The sequence below is a fragment of the Hermetia illucens genome, chromosome 1 (assembly GCF_905115235.1).
Source record: "Hermetia illucens chromosome 1, iHerIll2.2.curated.20191125, whole genome shotgun sequence".
Classification (NCBI taxonomy): domain Eukaryota; kingdom Metazoa; phylum Arthropoda; class Insecta; order Diptera; family Stratiomyidae; genus Hermetia; species Hermetia illucens.
Window position 1 is genome coordinate 64,041,828 of NC_051849.1, and position 25,900 is coordinate 64,067,727.

Genomic DNA, 25,900 nt, shown 5'->3' on the forward strand with positions numbered 1-25,900 from the left:
GTCCCTCTTCATTACAACCATCTTACGCTACCCAAAGACCTAGTTGTACATACAGTTTATAATAATGCCAGCAATACCATATCAACATAAACGGAAGAATTGAAATGAAGCAGATTTTTCCCATGTTTAGCAAATTTAGTTTTTAAAATGAACGTGGACTAAGGAAGTGAGGTAAAGTTTTCTTTATATATAATTGGAAAAAACGGTGTACAGAAAACCAAGAAATGCAATTCTACTCTTCTGCGATTGCATGGACTACAAAACAGGTTGTTCGGATGGTGAAGATTTTCGGTGAATACTGGTTTTCTTTCGATGATTCTTTCATTCAGTTGGATTTAGGATCGTACATGGTATCCCGCTGAAATAGTGAGCGAAACGAATACTATATTAGAATATGAACGGCTGTTTTCCTTCTCCTTCTATGTTCCGATCTCGATTCTTGGCCTCCCGAAATCATTATTTTTTTTATCAAGCAACCGTGCACTTTCGAATTTCGGAAACTGTTGTCCACTGTGTCCTCCCATATTTGGTTGTTTCTCTTCCACCTTGTCTTCGAGATTTTGTTAGCGGGACGTCTGGTGCATATTGGGACCCTTCGTTGAACCATTCATTCTTTTCGTGCTGACGTTCGTGTCCGGTAGTTTTCTCTGAGGACGTCTTGTTTGCGTTTTTTAGCTAATCCGACTTTACATCACTAGTTTTAGTTCAGCGTCTGCTGAATTTGTTCTTCTAACGCCGCGATAAAATCAAAGCGTCCTATAGCTTCTCAATATTAAACCTGATAACTGGTGTAAGTTTGCTACTTCCATTATCTGGAATTGAGTCAGACTTTCAAGAGATAGTGGTGACTGTCGCAGTTTGCTCTGCAGTATGAGTGCACACCAATAAGGGCATTATAAATTTGGTCTGGCCAGGTCTATGTTCTTTTGTGGATACGGCCGTGAAGGAAGCTAGAGAATGAACTCAGGGCGACTATAGAATTTGTTTATTACCAAGTCGTCCTTATCTTTCATTATAGCATATATGAACATTGATTAGCCAAACATTGCAACTTTATTTTTCACTTGAAAGGCATCAATTCTTTCGTCGATTTGTTCGAAATTTGTGAGATTGCGGGTGAATTTCATGTGAACTATAAAAGCTGCACCGCATTCTTGCATTCCGGGCTTTTCCGCCTTCTGAAAATAGTTTATTTTCCAACTCCTCACTGCCTGATAATTTCGTTTTCTAGACCGTTAAGTCATAGGTTTTCTACACCTTTCGACCTGCTCAATGGGTGCTCTAAGTTCTGACCATGGAACGCACATTCTAGGCTCGAAATTCGTAATGCTTTTTTCATTGACAAAATCGTCATTGTATTTCCTGACCGATTCGAGGCTGAAAATGGAGACCAGTCGGCTCATCTTTCTTTTACGGCGTGGAAAATTCGTTGTTTATCCTTCCTTGTCTACCGTCTTTCAATGTCAAAAGGTTTGTAACGTGGAGGAGAGATTAGGATGTGGTAGTACAGCTCTTAATGTAAATCGGCGTGAATTGTCTAGATATTTGTTAAGGATTGCAGTGCTGAATCTCCAAATCCCCAGAAGCACATACCAGCATTCGCAAAAATGTTGAAAATATTTCGAAACATAGCAATTACTTTTGTTGTGCTCAGAAATTCTCCTGAATAATTCAACCGCTGTTCAAAGGAATTTTTTCGTAGATAGGATTTCTGTGACTTGCTAGTATCGTGAACCCAAATTGCATTAATTATTCTAAATCCTCCTGCCCACTTTATCGTTCTTAGCTTTAACACTTCGCCTAATGCGGGGCAAGCCACGTATACACATCGCGTATTCTTTCATTGGTCGATAAATTAACACCGAGGTTTCTGCCTGACCAACATTCCAATCCTGGAATGTGGGCACTAATTGAATAATTAAAGTTTCAAAGTACAACGTGTTCTGACTAAAGCTGTGAAGCAATTATAGCCAAACAGACAATTACCCCCAGATGCCTCCTCAAGGCGAGTATCTAGCGCTGTAACCATTCCGTCCCTAATGAATAATCAATTGATTCCCTCGAAACATATGAAGAGCATTAATTCACACAGATAAATTCACAAAACTCAATCAATCTTGTCTTATCTGCTTTAGATAAACGCCAACACATTCGCTCTTATGGTGTTTTTTCCTAATTCGCCTCTGTGGCTTGCTAGCGCATTTCCTCTTCAATTAATTGCAAAGGACATGCCAAGGCAGCTGAATGTCTGGTTATTTCGTTTTTATTTCCTTGCGTTAAGAGACCACAAAACATAATCCCATTTAGCAATAATTAATTTTCCGGTTTCTCTTTTGCAGACTGTACATTTCCTGTTCAAATCACAAAAGGACCTCGCGGTCTAGGACTTTCAATATCAGGCGGAATCGATTCGAACGGACCATTCCCAGGCCTAATTCGAATTAAACGTTTATTCCCCCACCAGGCGGCCTGGTCCACTGGACAATTGCAACCCGGCGATATAATACTTGAAGTGAATGGGATCAGCCTCACAGGACTTACGAATTATGTGAGTTTGTTTATATTTTGGAAAAGGGATTTAGTAGAGAATGTGTTGCTCCCAAGCGGATAAATATAAAACATGGAAAATTTCATTCATTTCTGCCTCCTATTCAACATTTCCAAATAGTTTGATTTTTACAATGGGGAATAAATTCGTTAGCGCCTTCTTAAGGGACTTTTCCACGATGAAATAGATTTCAAAATTTTATAGCTTCAACATCGACTAAATTTACCAGTAAACATCTTGTAATGGCTGTTCCAGGACATAGTGAATGATGTTTTTATTGCGAACATATTGATTGGCCGTACACATCCACTTTCAATTTATTACTTTATATTATTGCCCACTTTAGGAAGCATTGGAAGTACTAAGGACTATGCCTAATGATGTTGTCCTCTTAATATGCCGACCAAACGATGAACAGTATCAGAAGCTATCACCGCCAACAGAACCACCGAAGCCCCCGCAGCGTACACAGCAACAAGGAACCCAAACGACGTTAGACGATGAAATATATCCTTTGCAACCCTTGACACCACTTCAAACCAATTTCACTGGGGTGAGTTTTGGATATGTCGTACATACTTGACCCGAGAGCACTTGAATCGCATTTAATATCTCAATGATGTACTTACTTTGTTTCTGGTCCACTTCAGGAATTCGAAATCATCATGGTGAAACAACAAGGGTCTCTTGGCTTCACACTGAGGAAGGAGGACGAGTCGGTGCTGGGACATTATGTTCGAGCGTTGGTTCGGGAGCCGGCGACGACGGATGGTCGTATCAAGCCGGGCGACAAAATAGTTGCTGTGAACGATGTACCTTTGTCAGCAATGACCCATGAACAAGCTGTGATATTTCTACGACAAGCTGCCGATACGGTTAAGCTTCGTTTGTATCGGGACGAGGCACAGACTCCGGTAGCAGCCATGTCACCCACCAATTCCGAGAATAAGACTATTTGCGGGACCATGAAGAAGACTTTCCTGAGGTATGCAAATCATAATAACCATTCATATATACTCCCGTGAGCGAAGCTATCGTTTCTTTGTGTATAAAAATAAATGAGGAAAATGTGAATGCCTGTTTATATTTGATTCCTTTCGATGTAGGCCCGAAGCTATCAACCTACTAAGCGACTTAGCCTACAAGAAGCAGACGCCATCGGCCAATTCTGCAGAGTCTTCAATAAAATCAACGAACTCTTCACCGCGACGCCTAAAACGAGGAAATAAGACAAACAACACAGAAATAAATTCACAGAGTGAGCAGGACACCACTGATTCCAAAAGTAAGATCTCATAGCAAGGCTCGAAACTGGCTTTTATTCATCCAAACCCCTCCCCCAGGTTCCAGCAATCCGCAGTACATTGTATCTAGTCAGACAACGTCAGTGTGTTCGGATTCGGAGCAGTCTGTTGCAAGTCAGTGTTCGTTTATCGTTCAACCGGCGGAGAATGCCGACAACGAACATTTCAAAATGCTCGGCGAGGAGGACAGACCGGATCGGCCTAGTTTTCTGGACCTGACTGGACAGAGTGGCAGCACACCCATGGTACCACGGAAACCGCGATTCCAATTCTCCGGTAAGTTCCCTTCCTTGCAATCTACCAGAATACTCCGCATCACGTTTTATCAATGGGAATTAAGGTGTTTATTATATGTTTTCCGTTCTTCCTTCTAGCACTGCAGTAGTTTTCCTTTTCCAAAACGTGTCGGCATATTACGATTATCTATTTTTGTTGAAATTCATGTTTAGTTTTTCCGTTGATTTGTACTATCCAATCGATTGTTATGTCAAGTTTTATGTAACTAATATCATTTCTTATGGAATTGGAATAAAGTTTACCGTGTAACTAGGCCTAAATAATGTTTAAATGATTTTAACATTTTGTCTCTAAAAAATGCCAACCCTATTAACATTTTCCCGTTGTTCGTACTCCTATTCCTTCCTGCAAGTTGTGTATATAAATTATGGCACTTTTAGCGCATTATGAAGTCACCATAGTGCCACGATGTTCACTTAATTATGCATCCATATATCATTTAATATGATACACCTACGTGTCCTTTATCCTCCCATGAAATGCATGCTTTTATACACGAAGGGGGAAATAGAAAATATCACGTTCCATGAAGCGCATATCAGAAAAGGGTAACGAACATTCTTGACACCGTTTTAAATATATTACAAATAATAGTAATCGTCGGTGTAACCACATCTGAGAAGGGAGAGTGTTAAATGGCAAAGTTGTTTGAAGGTTTTGTTTGTAAGATTGTCTTTTTGTTTTTTTTTTGCTTTAAGAGGACGATTTTCTTAGAAGATGCTGGCCTGGAAACGCCAGCGTGGGGATTTTTACCTACTAAAACAACCCCCGGCTCTCTATGCCGCGTGGAACTACCATAAGGTATCACCTACCGTCACGGGACGGAGTCAGTTCACAGTAGCTTAGTCACTTTTTGTCTCCACGCGGCGTACGTTGCTGCGCTTTTCTCATCTCCTATGCCTTTCGTAGTTTGCTGTGGATAGATGTGACCATGGAGTTGATCGCATCTCAGTTCTCCCAACATGCTACCGTTGGTCGGACTAGATTTTTTGGTATCAACACCTCTCTTACAGTCTCCTCTAGATTGTTCACTTCTTTCACAAATCTTTGACAATCGAAGAATATAGTTCTTTAGGTCTTCTGGGACTCGATTGCTGTTTGGACAATGGGGTGAGGTATGCAGTTTAAACCTGTACAGGTAATGCCGGTATTCTCCATGCCCTGTAAGAAACTGAGTAAGTTATAGTTAATCACACAGTTGTGTTTTTGCAACCACTCCTTGATGGCAGGGATGAAAGGGAGACAGACTTCGATAAAGGGGAGGTAGACTTCACACTGTACCTATATGTTGGTCATCTCATCTGCTAAGATGTAAATCGGCATCAATTTCGGGATGAAACATGCTGCACCATCTAAGACAGTCCTCGGAACGCACCCTCAGAGCTGTTTTTTTGTAGACCTTTCCCCAAACTGGAGCTGCAAAGAACAGAGTGGAACTCACTACCCGAGCTATAAACAACTTAGAAGCATACCGTGGCTCTTCCATGTTCGGCATCATACTTGTCAGAGCCACACTTACGGTGGATGGTTTGTTACAAGCATACTGGACATGTTGCCTACAATTGAGTTCGCGTCTGTAATCTCTCCCAAGTATTTGATGGGTGGCTTAGAAGTGATGAGATGATTCCCAATTTGAATACGCTTCCTTTTTTTATTGCGCAAGCGTCAAAACAGAACACTCTAGCCAACCCTTAACAGCACTGATCGCTTCGCATGAGTAAAGCTCAGCATCTTCGAAATGTTTGGCGACTACAACCAGCGCTACATCGTCGACGTAACCCAGCATCGTGTTTCCTCCGAAACTGAAAGATTTAGAACATCGTTGTTCGTGATGTTTCAGAGCAGTGGACCTAGTACAGATCCCTGTGGAACACCCGCGGAGACGAAGTACTCCTTCGGTCCGTCATTGGTGTCATACCAGAGCCGTTCTTGTAAGTAACCTTTAGCAATAACTGCGGGGGGAATATCAATCTTCGCCTGGAATTCCAGTATTAGGTTCCAATTGGCCGAATCGAATGCATTTCTCACGCCTAGGGTCACTACCACGCAATATTTCCTAGTACCACCTTTTCCGTGAATTGCCTCTTTGGCCAAGCCCAGACCCAATTTAATGACATCACTGGTTGATCTGGCTTTATGGAACTCATACTAGCCGTTTAAGAGGCCGCCACCTTGGTTCTCAAGCATTTTCCCCACAATGTCCAAAAGTTATAGAGGTCTGTAGGAGGTTGCCTCACTTGGATGTTTACCAACTCTAGGCAGTAGTACTAGCTTTCACCGCTTTCAAGCTGCAGGGAATATCCCCTCGGATAAGTACGCTTCGAACAACTGAGGGAATATATCCGCCTTGCATTCATGATAAGCTTAAGGGCCCAAATCGGTACACCATCCAGACCCAGGGCTTTATTATCTTCTATTCAACTGTAGATTCCCTGCAACTCTCTTCCCCCTTGGTTACGTCTGCTTCCGAAAAGAGCCAATAGTTTGGTCTTCTACTAGAGAATGAGCGCCTGCTAGGCATAGGGACATGTCCTTGCTACCCCGCAGGACATACCACGCGTCAGTGCAGGGCTGACAAAAGTTAGGTTTATGACTGAAGCATACCCTCCTTTCTGAAAGGTGTTTACGTAGCCTTCATCGGCCATAATTATATCTAACTGCGTAAAAGTGTCTAATATACTGTGCCTCCTAGTATTTGTTTTTCTGCTACCTCACTCAGGAGTTCAACCATTGAAAGCACTGTCATTCACTACGACCACGATCCCTTGCGTCAAGAACCCCATTTCCAAGCAATTCTTCGAAATTAGGCAGTGTCAAACTTAGTGGGGCATAACAGCTGTACACCAATACCACGTTTATTTTCACCCAAACATATGGCTTATCCATCTCGCCGCTTCACGAATCTGTAACCCATACGCCACCGTGACAGTTTCTATAGGGTTCGTTATTGGTGGCAATTTCAACCTTGGATGCGTACGTGGCCTCTTCAAATAAATCCTGAGCGACCCTGCAACGATTGAGGTTTATTTGAATAAACCTCATTTTCTCATTGAAGTTAGCATCTTCCTAAATTACCAGTATTTCGCACTTCCGGCAATATGCCGATTATCCTGTCCATACTTTCCTTCCTACAATAGGCATTTGGGGTCCCTATTGCCCTCTTTGGTAATATGGCCTTTCTCCCCAGAAGATCGCATCCATCGGACCGATCAATGCAAATTCAAATTGGCTCTCAGACACAGACAACCCATCCGATTCGAACTTACCTGGTCGGCAATAGCTTTTGCGCTGCGTCTACTGGCAATCGCAATGTGACCGTTTGGGTATTGCCATATGCTTTCCGCAAACTCCCCGGCGAGCTCCTCCGACTGGAACTGTTTCTTCGTGGCAGTGCATATTCTTCAATTCTCTTCATAGAGATTCATGCACTGTATATGGACTTAATATTTTTGGGTCCGAACTGTGACATTCTTCCCAAGTGAGTTCTTAACTTGGATTGGAAAGCCATCACTTTTTGCAAAGCTAGATTTTTCCAGCTCAAAGATGAGGTCACCCTTCCGGATCTTTCTCCGAAGGCGAATTGGCACTTTCGTTTTTTTCTTTGCCTTTTTATTGATAACCTTGGACCATCCACCGTTTTACTTCCCCTTGGATTTTGCTGATTCGATTGCCGAAGCTCGTACTTGGGGGACCTGCTTTCTCTTTTTTACTTCCGTTTTTCGGAACTAAGTACGCCGTCTTTTCTCTTAGGCGCCTGCTGGTTTCCCAGAGGATCCACATATTTTTCCGCACGCCCTTGTTTGGTAAAGGTAAGGTGTCCCTTGAGTCGCCTGTGACACCGTTGGGGCAGCAGGTTTCAACTTGCTCCAGGAATATCGATTTCTTTTAAAGCACTGCAATAGCTCTTACCATAATTTTTAAGGATTAATGCCCATTGTGCTTCCCTTGATGAACTCGGACAGCTCAACTACTTTTGCAAAAAGCTTCCTAAAGGGTAATTCCTCCGGATCAGGGCTCTGTTTTCCATGAGTCTGAACTGGATTACTGTTTTTGAATAGTGCTTCGCTTTTGGCACCGATTGACATTCCCTTCGCTTCATCTTGTATGATGCTTGGCATTGGCGGAGATTTCAGTGTTGATGGCTTCTCTTGAATGGGTCCTTTTCTTGGTCTTCGAGTATCGCCTGTGGCCGCTCTTTGTGAACACATGCGGTGGGTGTTGTTATCACTTTTTGAAGTACAGCGATCTACTATCAACTCATCCTTCTTTGATTTTGTTATTGGTGCTCTCGGTAGAGTAATACTGTGCCTGTGATCACCTTCTCCTCCAAATCTAAAATATTTGTAGCTTTAGATACCACGGCGGCCAGGTTTTCCACTTTTCTAGGGACTGTGGTCGAGGGATATCCAGGAGCTAACGTCCTTACTCCGAGAAGTCGCCATGCTCGGATTCCGAGTTAATTGTTGGGAAAGCGAGGAGTGCGGGGGATCGAAAATGAAGATGTCATCAACGGGATCTTCTTATACCCAAAAAAATACCCAATCGAAAAATCTGTAAAAAATCATGAATTTGCCCCTATACCATACCCAGGCCTCAAAATACTGTTTTTGGGAAATTGGCTAGAAACTGCCTCCCCTTAAATTTATCCTAGAGTCATAGAAATTTGCATTTATATAGACTACAGTATGAAGCATGATATTCCCAAGTTTGATCAAATGGTGCCATTACTCATAAAGTTACAGCAGCTCAAGACTGTCTTTTCGGTAAAGCAAAATATTAAATATCAATATCACACTAAAGTAAGTGGTTTGACGTGGGCTGCGTACAAATGGGATAGTTCTGCACTTAAATATGCTTACCTAAGAGACAAACAGAACCTTAGATGTCTAACCTGCAGCGCCGAGCGGTTCCTTTCACAACGATTTTCGTCTGTCGACAGGCGCTAACATATCACCCTTCAGTTGTATCAACCGTTGCAACTTTACTCTTAATAATTGACTTGAAAGTGAGTGTCCTGACGCCAAATGATGGCTCTTGTCCCATCATTATGGAGCCAGACCCTTGTCTAGTCAGTCGATCACCATCTTCATTGACAATGATATTCGACTATCCTAACATCCACATGAGAAGTGTCCTGTTCAGTAATTGACTTGTCGGTGAAAATTATGAGTCTGTAATCACAAAAGGGTCGCCGCTTTGGTGATTATTGCAGAGTATGTCTTCTCGAAGACGAACTTGCAAACCATGTTGAAGATATCAGAACTACATGATATTTGTCCAGGGATTTCAGATAAACGCATCGCCTTATGGGTAGTTGAAAAGAAATGGCACCGCATTTGTTCAAGATGAACACTGGAGGTACTCCCAGACAAAACTGAAGGCCAACCAAGTTAAGAACTCACTTGGTGAGAAAGTCACAGAATGGGACTAAAAGCATTAAATGAGAAGAAACCAGTAGTGCCCAGAAAGAATAATTATAATAGAACTGGAGGAACTAAGGAAGCATTGATTTGATCTGTCCTATCGATGCAGTACCTAGTGGATAAAAATAAGCGGCCCGTACGTGAACATCTATTACACCCCACCCAGTCTCACATTGTCTAAGTTTGAAGACATATTAGTTGTTTGCGACGAAAGGGAATGAAGCTCAACAGTGATTGCCGGTGATTTTAATGCATGGACTGAGGTCTATTATAGGCGCTTCCCCAGCTATATATGGCTCGGACCAAAGAAGGTAACATAAAAACTTTTTAGAAAGGGGTGTCTGCTTCAAACGTAGACCTGACTTTTGTGAGCCGTATCCTGGTACGTGGGATGCCCTGACACGTTAACGAAGACCCACAGCGATCACCAGGCATCAAAACATGGAGGGAACCACATCGCAGAGAAGCAGCGCATCCAAAACCAAGAAGAATACCGGGCTGGTTTACAAAATGCTGGTGCAAAGTTAACCTTGAAATCTAAACCGGACATGTTCGTTGAGTTGTTCGAAGCGTGCTTGTCTGAGGGGATATTTCCAGCATCATGGGCGCCGCAAAAGCTGGTATTGCTACCTATGACTGGCGAGCCATTCTCCTATAGACCCGTATGTTTTCTAGACACTATGGGGAGAATCCTGGAGTGGGTAATCTATAACAGATTGCTCCCGGTTGTTGAGAGCAGAGGAGGCCTTTCAGATTGGCAAAGTAGATTCCGTAAGGCTTGATCAACCATTGATGCCACTGTCTTGGTTGAGAATGCGACTCACGGGAAGGGTGGCACTAGCAAATACTGCCTGGTAGTGACCTTAGACGTGAAGATTGCATTCAATTCGGCCATGATCTCTATGAAATTTTTGGGTGAGGAAGGTAAATGCATTTGCACATTGGCCCCGCAATTCAAATGTCAAAAAATAGTCACTGATCTCCATAGAAATAACCTGGGGTTCCTTCCTCTGTGTCCATATTGAGTTGTAGAGGAATCCCATCCCACCTTTCGCAAGAGGAAGAAACCTGATTGACATTGTTCACTATTCTGTTGTTCGTTGAGCATCTGTTCAACAGTGCATCCGGCAGTAAGTGCTGCAACATCATCTGTATAACGAACTAGCCGTGGCTTTTCTGGCATGCCGATCCTTAGAAGACTACGGTTTCCACAGAGCCGATCTTATGGTGGATTCTTTTGATACTTCCTACGTGATCTGTATCCTCTTTTATCCCTCCCGGGTCCTCTAGAGCAGGAAATCGCCAAGCGGTAGTCAGTCACACAGAATTAAGCATTTCTATCATCAAGCGTTACGATAAGTACTACCTGAAGATGCCGGCTCATCGCGTAGCCTCGATTTTCTGCGATTGGTTTTTAGCCAAGCTCCCGCAGATTCCAATACACCTCGTCGACTCGCTCCTTTCGGCTTCAGCATTAAGTTATCTTGGTGCATACCTTCTTCCGGCCATTTGAACGTTGTGCCTACCATCAGTTCGTATTTCGGACATTTATTCGATTTCCAGTCGATAGGAGGGTTTGAACTCCATTGCGTTTGTGTCATTCACACCCCAAATGATCTACCAGCGTGGCTCTACTTGCCATGACAGCGCGATAGTCACGAGGTTTCTTGCACAGAAGATTACGGGTCCGGTATACGCCAAGAGATAGCATTGATCACTTCGAACACGATAAATTGATGATTGTCTTGTGTCTCGCCACCTCTCTACCGGCGCTAGTAGCGATTTCGACTAAAAGATTAGGTCCGGAATGGTCCCTTGGCGACGTTGGCTTTGGATAGATTTGATGTTCAAAACTACAAACCATGTGCGCTTCTTTCCAACGCCTGGAGAGTGTTGTATCTGTGTTCTGGTTTTAAGGCCTGGCCCAAAAAGGAAGACGGTGTGCTCCAAAGAGTAAAGTCTACAATGAAACATGGTCATCGTCTCATTCGATGTCAGATAATCACTGAAAGACGTGATCCCTAAACACCGACTTCAGGCAAAGGCATCCGTCGTCCTAATGAGTCCAGTTCTTTTTCGAGTAGTGTTCACTAATTAGCACTTAACTTTTATTTCCGAGGTGGACTGCACTGAGACCTCGTGAGTGGTCGCACTCCACTTTTCCTAACCCTCTTCAGTTTTGTTTCAAAAACTGGGCACTGCTTGAACCTGCAGTGTACAACGTTCTAACCAAACGTTCCACGATTCCCGTGGAAAAAGCAACTTCCTCTTCTTACTATCTCGCTTTATGATCGATCTACCTGCATCTGTCATATGTTCTTTTAACGGCATGGGGTTCTGTTTATTCTTGCCCTTCTCCGCATTCTTTTTATGTGCCCTGAATCATAATGGATGAGGCTTCCACCAAGGGCATTTTCCTCCTTTCACTTTTTCTCCAGTTCGATTTGCAGCAGATTATCTGTAGTTCGTTTGGAACTTACGATGTTTTCAGATGAGAATATGACTACTTCTGCTTTTTCGTACGTTTTCTGCTACCGGAAATATGCACCTATAGAAGGAAATACGGTGCAGTAGCACCATCGATAAGCTTGTTTTCCTCACCGACGTTTTTTTAGGAGGGAGTTTGTAGACTATATGCCTTCACAACTGCCGCACGTTTGCGAATCTGCTAGTCTACTTATGGATAGATCAGCTCTCGCTTGGGCTGAAACGATCTACGAATACTGATTCTATGCGCACTACTCATATGGTGTCCGGGAATGCTCCCGATAGTTGCAACAAATACCGCCTTGGCAGACCTAGACCCCTGGAGTACTGGGTAGCAACGTGTGGAGGTTGAAGAAATACCCCCTTTTTTTGGGGAGTAGGGAAGGTGGGCGGGTTTACATACAAAGTGTTGAACTCCCGCAACAGTGCGCCGTCAGACTACCAACTAAACACCACCCTGTTATCAGAGAACTACATTGAAACCGTTTGAGATATTATTTCTGGCTAACTGCACGCTCTCCCGGCTTTGGGAGCCTTCAAGTCAGGGAATTCCCTTCACCAACTGGAGGGGGGGAGTTGTTAGTTCAGGGAAACGCTTGCCGTCCGGTCCCTCCGCCTATCAAACTCAATCTTTTTTGCAACAAAAAGAGCCCAAATATAATGGGCATGTCCAGCCTTAGCAGACTATCGTAAGAAGCGTACTAGGAGTCCGGCGCTAGCATGAATCCCTATGCTACTCCCCACGTGATCTCCATTTTTCTCTGGCTTCCTAGCGTCTCATAGAGCAAAGACGGCTCTTTCAAATAGTCACTCGATATCCACAAAGGATAGCTGGTGCCTACCATATCTGTCCATCTCAAGGAATTGAAGGCGTTTCTCACATCAACCGTTATGAGGAGCGCTATCCGCCGAGATCGGTGGCTGTGTTGGTGGAACACCGGTTTGTAAACTTTCGTCGGGATACCATCAGGCCCCTTCGCCTTTTTGTTTTTCATAGTGAGAACCGATTCTTCAAGCTCTCTTATTATGCAATGGGGGTAATCCTCGACGCTTTCCGCACTATTAGCAGCAACCCGTACGGGATGTCTGGGGAATAATGCCTGTACAATGCGGTCCATCTAGTATGGGGGGTGGCAAATTTATAGACAAGTCTCCACGGATCCTCAATCTTCTCGTTGACCAGGTTTTACCAGCCATGAGCTTTGTTTTTATTTATTACCCTGCGGAGTCTGCTTTTCGTTGATCTATACTCTTCCTTTATGACGCATGCCTCATCGCTGTCGAGTAAACTTTGCGCAAAACGGCGGAGCTTATGACACTCCTTCCGTAGGCCGACAGTTTCTGCCGTCTACCAGTACATAGAAAGCTGTCACGGTTGGGGCCCTTCCGGAGCATGGAATCCTCACACACTATCAGGTTCATCACTGAGCTTACGAGAGTGTGAGATGCAACGCTACCACCCCGCGAGACGCTCCCCAGCGCGATTCAGCCTATTCCAAAAGCTTCGACGAACTAATAAATGTCCACCCTTGCGACATACCACACATAAAGGGAGCACTGGTTTGGTGCGCGGCGACAAGCAGCTCCAACCTCTTCGAGCGAGATGTACTGGTCATCATTTGCCGAGAAGTTCTAGAACTCGCAATTCGCCAACCGACCGTGCCAAAGATTCCGACACAAAAGTAATGTCAGTAATGGTTCCTCAGTAGCCCGGGCACCGAAAAGTTGGCGTAGATCTGGTGTTGAAGAATTAGGAGCCCAGTTCTCACCGCCATTTCCAGGATCCGCTTCACTGTGGAATCTGGCTGGGGCATGCCCCATTCAAGGCTCCTAGAGTTAAAATCACCGTCTACCAGGATTCGTCTTCCCATGCCCCAAGCGGCATCTTCCAGAGCACTCTTGACATTGAACATTTTTTTTCTTGGTTTCTATTATGATGGATAATACTTCCGCCTGGTGATACTGAGGAGCTCGTAAAGCCTGGGAAGCATGGTGGCATGCATGCAAGAAATTATGTCTTACAACGTTAGTTGTAATGTAGTTACTCAAGTCTTCTCCTAAATGGTTTAGGGCGAAAAGTATCATTTTTACCCGCTTTCGGAGTAAAACCCTGCTTTGCCTGCCCCCATGCAGGTAGTGTATATTCGACGGCTATGTTGCCTCTTACCACCCTTAGAGAGATCCTGAAATGACACCTAGGCCCTTCTGAAGTTATGCTGGGAAGATACCCTACGCCGGCTTATTTTAGTGGGTTTAATGTTGTTATTGTCATCCCATCCCATCCCATCCCATGTCCCATCAAACTGAATGTTCCGGATTTGTTTATGTATCGCAGGGTTTCCGTTGGTGGATGTGATACTACCCGCTGCAATTGGAGCACATCAGTACCAAAAATTTGATGTTCGATATGTCTAGTCCAGTTTTTGAAAGCAGCGTTAACCAATGCTGAGTGTCCAGATAGCTAAGTAGTTAGAGCGCAAGGCTGATTTGACGTCGGATACCAGTCGACTCAGCTGTCAATGAGTACTTGAGTCTAATCAGGGTAATAATCTCAGGCGAGCACAATGCCGACCACATTGCCTCCTACAGGGTTCTGTAATCCTGTAGTGTACCGTTGCGGCCTTGAATGAAGTGCTCTAACAGACTTCAATGTCCTGATCCAATATGGATTGTTGCGCCAACGATTATTATTAACCAATGCTACTGACACCTGAATTGCTGGTTCGGAGGAAACTGAACCCTCTTTTCCTAAAGCATTCAAGATTCCATTCCCCTCTACACTACAGTGACCGAGTACCCAGACGTCCCCTGTAGTGAATTTAGAAACAGAATTCAAACGATTTCTATATCCCGGAAGTGATCAAAGGACTTCTAGGCGCACTCAATGCAGCTTGAATATTCTTGTAGATCGTAACGCGCATTTTCTTCAACCGCTCATCAATCACCCAGATTACCGACCTTAGGATCGCATACACTTCAGCCTGAAAGACTGTTGCATACTGTCCCAAGGGAAAATGTCACTTCTCGTTTTTATTCGAGAGTTCTCCCAATAATTGTACCAGTGCTTGCTGCCTCCCACGGCCATTGTTTCCCCATAGATTTAATCGAATTAGTGTATGAACTGCTCTTATTGCAGCGATCTGAATAAACAAATCCAAGGGCTAAAAATTAGATAATCTAAATGCATGCATTCTGCGCCGGATGTCGTGCTCATCGCACCGGTAATACTCAGAGACATAGATCATGGCAGTGTGGTGAGTTTACAGCGAAAACTCTTTTGTTTCACCTTAATCCACCACACTGCGGATGCATAGGCGAATATCGGGTTAATGGTAACAACATATATCCACATTACTACCCATGTTGAGGTAAATATTCGCCTATACAGCCCATAGGCTCTTACAGCTTCATCTTTACCTCTTCATGTTTTTCCAACGAAGTTTCTTGTCTAGAATAAATAACCGATATTTTACTGTCATCTGTGGAAGGCAAAGACTATTAACTTTCCTCCTTTTTGTAAATAGTAAGTACCATTGTGGTTTTATTTGGATTTACTGAGAGTTCATGCCTGAGATACCAACTGTCAATCGAATTAACTGCACGTTGTGTATTTCTACGCACTGCTCCGAGATCTTGACCAGCTAAGACAGTCAGGTGTATTAGCAGATTTTGCGGTTTGCATACTAATGAGTCGATTAACATATTCCGCAGAAATGGCGATAGCACACCTCCTTGAGGGCAGCCTTTCGTCGCTTCCGTTGTTAGTTAGCGGTCAACACGTACTTGTACACTCAACAATCTCTGCGTTAGCTTAGAATAGATCCACTTAATTAAAATTACATCAACGCCAGGCTTTCTCGCGGCATCACAGTCCCTTCAATGTTTGCGAACACGCCATCGCGTACTCGTCTTTTAGAGTTGCGTCCTCTATCTTTGAAACCATAAGTGAAGGACGGACTGCTGCTAAGCATGGAAAGTCTTCATTAAGTAGGTGCGCCTGCGAATGTGATTTTGAACCAGTTTCTCCAGACAGATCAGCGAACATGATGTTAAGCTGATTTGTCTGAAGTTCTTTGGATTTGAAGATGAAGATTATCTTACCCTTCTGCCAAGAGGAAAGCGCTTAATCTCGACACGTAGGAAAATTATTTTTTGGAAGTTGCTGTCCTTAAGCATCAATGGATATATGTCGTCTCTGTATATACTGCTAACCTATTTCTAAGGATGAATGAAAGAAAGTACTCACCTGATCCAGCTTGTTCTCCTCAATAGACAACCGACCCTTCCTTTTCGCCTTCCATGATCTCACCAATATCTTTTCCGGAGATAGCATGGCGAGCCTGGTCCCCTTCACTGACCTACCCGATGTTTCTTCTTTCTTGATCTTGGATTTGGATTTCTTGTTAGTATTCCTCTTTTGTAGACAGATTTCCGCTTTCTTCCGATTTCAGGTCTTCCTTTAGATAGCTCGGATATCATCTAGCGCCTGCATTGCTGAGGCCTCTTTCCTTCCTAGCGTCTGATATACTAAACTCAGTTGTACTTCTACTGGTCCATGCCTTCTGTTCAAGTGCTTTAGTGACTGTGGTCATCCTAACAAGCTCATTTTAAGCTTGGCTTCCAACCCTACTCTTATTGGCTGTTGTCATCTGGTTCTCAATTTTGCGAAGATGAGCTTCCGCCTGATGGACCAGTTTGTGTGTTTGTCGTTGTAGTTTTTTTTTAATTTTTACTTTGTTCACACATTGATTCGCTGAGTATGGGGGTTAGAAAGTCCAGTGTGCCATAGCGCAGGTAGCATGGTACAGTCAAGTTTAATCATTGAGGTGATCCGGGATCAGCGAGACTCTGTTCGTATAAAGTTAGTTGCCGGCCGTTCAGGGAATGCTTTTACGCACAGAGTGTTGGACTCCCGCAACAGCACGCTGGCGGACTACCAACTAAACACCTCCCTGTCATCAGAGAACTAGCCTGGAACCGTTTGACACATTACTTCGGGCTAGCCCTCCCGCTCTCCCGGAGCCCGCCCTCCCGCTCTGAGAGCCTTCAAGTCAGGGAATTCCTTTCACCAACGGGAGGGGAGGGGAGGAAGGGAGTTGTTAGTTCAGGGAACCCCTTACCGTACGATCCCTCTGCCGGTCGAGTTCAATCTTCTTCGTAGTAAGAAGAGCCCGAACATAATGCGCAGTACGATTCCAGCTGCCAGCGCTCTTCAGCATCTCTCTGACGATGTTGTCTGGAGAGAGCTCCCCTGAGTCTGCTGCTGGCGAAGGCCGTCCCACCTCTCGCAAGAGAAAAAGGTGTATTCAGCGTCGTCTGCCACTCCATTGCAGGACACATAATCAGGAGATCGCACCTTCACAATCCTGTGCAGGTAAGACTGAAAACCTCCATGATCACTTAGAAGTTGGGTAAGGAAGTAACGAATTTTACCGTGCGTTCTGTTCAATCATGGGTCGATGTTGTGGATGAGCCGCGCAGTCCACAGTTACCACTCGCTAAGAGTGCGTTGACGTTCTTCAGGGGCAACCACTTCTCTTAAGTTTTCGCCCTCACGGCGATAGATAACTTTGTGCTCCTTGGCAAGGAGGGCAACGGGGATCACTCCGGCAATCACCATAACAGCCGGTTCGGAGACCGTGCGATAAGCAGACGCCACTCGCAAAGCTCCCCGTCTCTGCACTTGAGCGAGGCGTTTACGATGCACCTCCTTGTCAAGGTCATCAGCCCATACCTCCGCTCCGTAGAGAAGAACGGACTGCGTTGCTCCCATGAGGAGACGTCTCCTAGTTGATATAGGGCCTCCGACATTCGCCATTAGCCAACTCAAGGCCGCGACTCCAGCTGCAGCCCTGTCCGCTGCTACCTTGATTTGCTCAAAGAAGCTCATCTTCGAGTCGAGCATTAAACCAAGGTATTTAATCGCTGGTTTTGACTCTATAGTCAACTCGCCGATCGATATGGGACGCAGGGTCGGGATTCTCTTTCTGGTCAGGATGACTAATTCGGTTTTCTTTCAGCGCAAGGTTGAAACCGTGAGCAGTCATCCATCCGCTTACCCGTCGCATCAATATACCAAGTCTGCTTTGCGCCTGTTCAACAGTGCGTCCGGCAACAAGTGCTGCAACGTCGCCTGCATAACCGACCAGGCGCGACTCTTCGGGCATATCGAGTCTCAGCAGACTATCGTAGGAAGCGTTCCAGAGGTCCGGTCCCTAGGATGGATCCCTGTACTATTCCCGACGTAATTCCCACCCTCCTCTGGCCCTCTTGCGTCTCATAGAGCACGGAGCGGTCATTCAGATAATCCCTCAATATCCGCAAGAGACAGCTTGGCATGTGAAAGGTGTTCTCTAGTGTGCCTAGCATATCTGTCCATTTTATGGAATTGAAGGCATTTCTGACATCAAGCGTTAGGAGGAAGAGGAGCACTATCCGCCGAGATCTGCGGCTGTGCGCCCTGGCTCGATTGGACGCATGTACGATCTTCATAACAGCATCCACTGTTGATTTCCCTGTTCTAAACCCGAACTGTCTTGTGGATAATTTCCCGGCAGCACGGATCGCTTCAGGGATTCTACCCCTGATGAGCTTCTCGAGCACTTTTCAGCACTTCAAGCAGCAATTCTGGCCGTTAGCGGAACACCAGTTTGTAAACTTCCGCCGGGATGCTATCAGGATCTGGCGCCTTCCTCTTTTTCATAGTGAGAACCGCTTCTTCGAGCTCTCTCATTGTGACAAGGGGGCAATCCACGACGCTTTCCGCGCTATTTACATCAACCCTACAGGGTGTCTGGGGAACAATGCCCGCACACTGCGGTCCATCTGGTCGGTGCTCAGTATGCAGGGTTTCCGCAGAGCCCCGATTTTCCGGGTGACAAGCTTATAGCCAAGTCCCCACGAGCCCTCATTCACCTCATGAACAAGATTCTGCCAGTCTTGCTTTTATTTATAGCGCTGCGGAGTCTCCTTTTTGCTGATCTATATTGTGCCTTTATGGCACATGCCTCCTCGTTGGCCGTTGCAAACTATCTAATAGGCTTGCTCCGAAAAACACCTGTATTGAGGAAGGTGTTTTTATTATTACAACTTAATAGTGCGCTTACTCCCTTAGCAAATCATGGGCTTGGCTCTCCCGCACATGATAGGTTGACTGCCAGAGGGTTGCATTCTGTACCAGCCAATCCTGGTGTCCACTGCTCTTCCGAGTTGATAAATAGATGGATCATAAATTTCTATTGACTTTAATCGAATTTCGAGGTCCACTGAAAGTACTTTGACAGCATTCTTAGTACAGCAGCACAACACCAATCACGCCTTAGCGGTTTGGTTTATTTACACATCGGAATTAAGATTCTTTTTCCATAATTTCAAATAGTATCTACATCCCCCTTTCCCCACTCCACCTTCTCTCCTGTTGAAGGTATTCTAATTTCTCATTTGTTTCGCTAAAAGTTTCAAATTTTTTCGGCTAAAGAAGATGCAAAATTCCAATAAAACTTCAAAAGATAGAGAGAGTGAAATCTTTCCTAAACACTCTGGTCTCCCTTTTATTCTCTTTATATATAATAGAAATAAGATATTAATTCTACATTAAATAAAGACTTCTATCGAATGTCTTGATCAATTACGAAGAAGCCAAAGTAAGGAAAAGAGGACGGTGAACTTCCCACGCTCACGATGAAAAATCAATAGCCGTGGATGTTTCCATTTCTTCGTCGCTTCCCTTGATTCTGGCAACGAGCGAATGAGATGAATGAGGCTTTTTAAATTTTATCCTAGCTCAATATATTAGAGATTGCTTACACTCTGTTAAACAGGTGGATTTGCCAAATATTCAGAATTAGTGCCTGGCAGGGTATATTTTAAGCACGTTATTTACTAGTGCCCAACTCAGTTCTCCTCATCAATCCCTCTTACCTTGTACTTTTGTCAATTACAGAATATCGTTAAATTATCTGCTACCCAACCAACATCATAGAACATTTACAATCCACTCTAATCCTCGACATAAATATTGTTTGTATTTCAGTTGCAGCCAACGCCTACGAGCTCAACAACTTGGATAATGACGCTCTGGACGCACCCATATATGCTGGCAACACAACCACCCTGGATGTTACTGCAGGATCATCATCAACTGATAACCAACTGCCGGGTCAACATGAGTTTACAAGTTTGCCGTGCGAAACGTTCCTAATTGCCTGCAAGACTGAAAGTGACCTTAAAAACGAGGCGAACTTTAGCCATAAGAATCCCCTTCACCAGTCCTTCCACGTTCAACAAAATGACGACCTCGAACAGACGGCGACGAAAAAAGATGGTTAGTATCTATTACAACGGGATGTGTTCGCAGCTAAGTCCCTTTTTATGTCCGCACGTGAGTGTGGGAATGGTTGCGAATGGCTCCAGGCAGAGGTTGCGAATCGTTAAGAGGACTTCCTTCGACAGGTAGACTGGCATTTGTAAGTGAGCAGGCACTTCCCTAGACTTAGCACTTTGGAGGTTATGAGTACATTTTTGATGTTCTCTTTTCCATCCATTTTGTGTGCCTTTTTCATCATAGAAGCAACTGTCAAAATACGAGATCTCCTTACACATAAGGATTTCCCAAACTTACCGAAGACAATCATTTTGAAATGAATATTATAGTAGATACCATAATCTTCGGTGCCAATTCCCATTCTAATCAAACGATTCCAATAGAGTTCTCTCGACCAGGTTCGCTGACCTCAGTTTGACTACCCTTTGCTTACAAAGGACTTCAAATAGCTTATGACTTTCTTCCTGGCTCATGATACGTATGATACGTAAGAACCTGCCAATACGCCAGTAAAATCTTTTGTTGCCTCGAAATCTGTCATTACAACAATCCCGTTCCGGCTCTAACTCTATCATCAATGCCTCCTTTTCCGAACGAATATGAGGAACAATATTCTGATAGAAATTTTATGTGCCATCATTTACAGGAAATAAGAGTCTTCTCAAGTGGAAGGGTGTCGTGTTTTCGCCCGAAGAAGAAGCGGAGCTGGAGAGAGTGGAGAAAGCGACGCCTGAAGCCGGCACAAGCTGTGCTACAACAGCTGGAACAAATCCGGCACCGACAGCTGAAAAAAACAAGGATTTAAAGGACTTTCCATCTAACGCCAATGGGCATAAGGTAAATTTCGTTTTCTTTGCCATCAACATTTTTTCTCATGTTTTCGCTTTTCGTCCTTCCCATTGTTTCGATATGTTTACTATTTTCCATTATGTCGGCCGTCATTCCGCCGATGATGTTCGTATTCTCTGTATCCTTTTTGGGTATCGACATTCGGTAATGTGGGAGAGAGTCTATTGACGTTTTTACCATCTTGAAAAAAAATCTTTCGTCGTCTTCAGAGGAGAAGATACAGAGGCTGCACCAATGACAAAATCAATTGGTGTGAAATCGATTTGGGAATTACCAATTGCAGATTATCTTATCCTTCTATTTACGGAATAGCTGAAGTGATTTAATGCTGAGATTGTTAGAATTGCGACAAAATGAGTTTATTGCAAAGAGTTGTGAAAATCAGGAGAAATTTCTGGAAATCTAAATTTACTTTCGTCCTCGGGAGACTTTAATAAATGAGCTTGTAAACGGTAAATATAATTTGATTTGGTGATTTCGCAGCAAATTTATCGGTATGGAATTATCCTTTTGCGGGAAGCCTTTCGGGCAAATTTTCCTTTATTTCGCAAAATTTATTCTCCATGGCATTGGCTTATGCATTAATGTGACTTCAATTATTCAATTATGCATTAATTGAAGTCACGCTCATCGATATTTCCGTGCTTGTTACTATTTTGTGGGAAACAAAATTTTTTATTGAAATGAACTCATTGCCTGGAGATAGAAAATGCATAAGAGACTACTGCGCCAGGGTTGAGCGGTGTGTGGGACTCTCAATTCCGCAAACCACTACCACTTTCTCCTTCTTCCGACGACTAATCCTTCCCCCCTTTGCATCCTTTTTGCGCGCTTGACTTATCAAATCCCGCCTGAAACGTCCTTTTTATGGAGTTTATTGCGTATCAGTTCTCTTACGTCTTCAGTACTTCTCCGACAATGCGACCTTGGGTTGACTTTCAGGTAGTTCTTCTCCTCTCTGAGTAAAAAAAGAATTTCGTTAGGTGGTAACTAATCTTGCACTTGTCTTACCCTTAGCATGAACGTTGACAACGTTTCCTGTTCGGGAAATATCCCCTCCATCTTCGGAAATTGTTGCTCCAAAGTGGGCTCCCCAAAATTTTGGAGGCGAGGCTCCTACTAATAAAGCGGAAGTCTCCCTCTTGTATGATTTCGTAACCTAGAGCAAAGTTATACGTCCTTAATAGAAAGAATTAAGATTGCAGAAAAGACTCGCTTAGCTTAAACTCATTGCATTTACATCATGAAATAAAACTGCTTAATATTCAATACGTGGTCCATTCTATAGAGGCCAGTGAGAGGACTGTGGAAGTCCTCTTCGAGGATTCTGTTAGTGCTAATAGGCTGGTCCGGGATGATCGTTTGACTTCCCTGGGCTTCAGAGCCTTTATATCGTTCAGATGAGCTTACAGATATGAGGTGATAAGAAACATCCCCCTTGACATACAGACTATTGTAAATGTGAAATATTAAGTAAAAATTGTTAAAGCTGTGAGGGTAGCTTGTAGAAGTCGTGAGCCAGGAAGTGATAGATTTCCTTCTACCACTGTGAGGGCAACCTTCCTGGGGAACGATTTACTTAATCACATCTTTTTCGCCTAAACGAAAGTCGAGGTTTTTCTATTTCAAACTAAGGGCGCCGCAATGTTTTAAGTGTGGAAGATAGACGCTCTAAATGGGTAGAGTATATCAAAAATGTAGAAATTGCCTCAATTAGGAACATAACTTGTTAGCACTGATGAAGGGAACAAGTGGCTCCCGAAATATCGGTGTTTGGAAAATAAAAAGTCAACACTAGGGAATAGGAAAAACAAGTTTTTTGTTACTTCAAATAATTGATCGCCATAAATACCGCGTTTTACACTCAGATAACTGTTACAGAAGTTGCTCGGAAGTCAAACAATTATTATAGTCCACTGCAAGGTTCGGATAGCTATGATAGGTAAAGGGAGCTTCAATACCAAAAGCACCACTTTGGACTCTAATAGGGGCTGAGCCAAGTTTAATAATGTTGTAAAGAAGAGTCCGGAGTCCGTAGAAGTCCGGGCTTGACCCAGCAGAACGCCCCAGCAACAACACTTCCCAATATTTTCAAACCAACGCCCCCTGTCTATGAAAATCCTTTGTACGTTGTAGTAACGAAGTACCAAAGAGAAATTAGCAAAATATTACTAATCAGCCTATTATATGATCAGATGATCATGAAGTTAAGAGTAAGTAACCGGCTTGGAATGTGATCACCTAATTTCCCTATACTACTCAAAGTCTAAGGGCAAATAATTCAAACATAGAATATTATGTTAATAGCAACAACTTGGATATTCTTGCCCTGCAAGAAATTTATACTATTAACCATTCTCCCCTCTCAAAGTTTATTTCGCGTTTTAATCGATTAGCAAAGTTTAGGGAAGACAGCTATAGTGGCGTCCTTTTGACATTCCGCAAATCAATAGTTTCCACCAAGTCATATTTCATGATCGTGTCAGTCTATCTTCCTCCCAGTATCTTTAACAAGGAGTTCAAAACGGCCTTTGGTATATTTTATGAAAAATATAACAATGTACTCATCACTGGAGGTCTTAACGCTAGATCCAAAAATTTCGGTGACTAACCCAATAATGAGAAAGAGCTGAGATTGATGGCTGCTATCTTCAACCCCCCATTTAATATTTTTGATAATGGGATGTCCATTTTTTTCAACCCACCATCTATGCCTAATCAATCGGGGTTGGTTCTAGACATAGCTCTTGCTAATTCTGCTAGTTAATGTTGGTCAAATCCGATTATGGATAAAATATCTAACAGTCACCACACTCCCATTTGCATCTCTATGGAGGTGTTAAATGTTTCTCATAAATTTAAGATTGATTCAAATAGGTAAAACGCACAGATCAGCAACTTTGCGCCTCTAACAGATATTTCCACCCTTACTAACACTTTCAAAAGGGAAATCGATGAGGCAACTTGGTCATGAGTCAGCCGAAAGCGCGATGGGCCCCGGAGCATAAATTGTACTTCATTCTACTGATTCAGGGCTATATCCAGCACTGCCAATTTTCTCTTATTTGAGGAGGCCAAAGGTCTGTAATAGATGGTTGTTGCTGACGCGAAGCGGAAGTGTTGGCGTGAAATTTGGTCTGACTTATCTGTGAAGAAAGAAGTTAAGTCCTTCTGATAATTCTTGAACAGTTTTCGTGGTTACCTCACCGACAAGTCCCCATGTTGGAATTCTAAAAAAAACCTTGAATATCTTGATTTCCGGCTGGGCAGTACAGCCCCTCTTCTCCCTCTCTTCCGGATATCATTAGATATTCCACTGTTTCTCGGCCCTTCTTTCAAGAAGAGCTGATGGCTACATTGCTAAGGCACGGGCGTGCCTCCGTCCCTAGTACAGATAATACCACTTATCAACATGTACGCTGGTTAGCGTCGGAAACATTCTCTGCACTGTTACAGGGCTTAACCTCATTTCGTGCAGGTTGAGCCCTCCTGAGGACTGATCTATTATTCTGGTGATACCCATCCAAAAACACTTAAGGACTCAGAACTTTTGACCAGTTACCGCCATATTGCTTTCATTAATGTATTTGCCAAACTGTTTAACTCTATGATCAAGTTTCGTATCAATAATTTCATTGATGAATACAAAGTCCTGGCTACTAACTGCAATGCTTATTCGGCAGGCAAATTTACCCCTGCTTGTATCAATGATATTCTTTCACACATCCCGATAGCAAAAGGTATGGATGTGAAGAACGCATATAAGAAGGTTGATTTGGCTACCGTTAGTGACATAATGTTCCTGCTGAGATTGATGCTGATGATGATTGTGGGTGATATGGCAAATCGGCGCCTTATAACTAGGGCTGAAAACGTTCAAGTTGGAAATGGTGTTCCACAAGGGTGCGTTTTAAGTCCAACGTTGTTTAATATCTCTACAATATCCCTGGATAATAAATGCTCTGATAGCATTGAAATCTTCCGATATGCGGCCGATTTCCTTATTGTGGCCACTGGAGACGATTGATTGTCGACTTTCTAAAGTCTGCAAAGGCAGTTAATGCCTGCCTGGGTCTACCAATCAGCATGACCAAATCCCAATCTATATCATTCAAGAGAAGCAGAGTATCACCCTGCTCATTAAAACTGATAATCTTACCCTCGCCTTTTTAGGTGGGGAGATAACGAGGACAAGTTCGGTCAGAGACCACTTGAACCCCATTAGTCCTAAAACCAGGCTGGTTCATTTTTCAACTGATTTTTCTTGGGGTCTCACACCCCGTAAACCTATCAAACTCTATCGATCTGTGGTGAGGCCCATTATAGAGTATGCCTCTCCGTTTCAAAAGGCCCCTGTTGACATCCAAAGAATTTCTTAAATTAAAGGAAAGAAATCCCAAAACCCGAATGCTGCTCTCTTCGATCTGTAAGCCGTTCTGCAGCTTGTTTGACACTGGAATTCCAAATGTTATTCCCACAACCTCTAATAAAATGTAGGTTATCCTTTCGTGTGATTTGGGAGCCACCTGTGGCAGAGCCCAGGTGACGGCTGCGTATGGCAAGTGGTGGAGGGCTTCAAATCAAAGGGTTTTCTGGTCCACGCATGGTGGGTCAGCCTGTGCGATGGTTGCTCTGGATCTCACGTTTTTCTTTGGAAGACGGAATTTGT

General features: G+C 43.6%; 1 protein-coding gene across 7 annotated transcripts in view; it reads left to right on the forward strand.

The window, feature by feature from the left end:
• The window catches only part of LOC119648308, a 680,254-nt gene that overhangs the window by 631,721 nt on the left and 22,633 nt on the right, over positions 1 to 25,900 (forward strand). For 6 of the 7 annotated variants that reach the window (XM_038049997.1, XM_038050005.1, XM_038050015.1 and 3 more), the window contains 7 exons: positions 2,340 to 2,548; positions 2,895 to 3,101; positions 3,199 to 3,533; positions 3,655 to 3,833; positions 3,892 to 4,128; positions 20,092 to 20,382; positions 21,029 to 21,219. In XM_038049997.1, the coding sequence (XP_037905925.1) occupies positions 2,340 to 2,548; positions 2,895 to 3,101; positions 3,199 to 3,533; positions 3,655 to 3,833; positions 3,892 to 4,128; positions 20,092 to 20,382; positions 21,029 to 21,219 (1,649 nt within the window). Of the gene's footprint in view, positions 1 to 2,339; positions 2,549 to 2,894; positions 3,102 to 3,198; positions 3,534 to 3,654; positions 3,834 to 3,891; positions 4,129 to 4,226; positions 4,410 to 20,091; positions 20,383 to 21,028; positions 21,220 to 25,900 lie in introns of those variants that run through there. The other variant, XM_038050023.1, reaches the window with a different exon arrangement.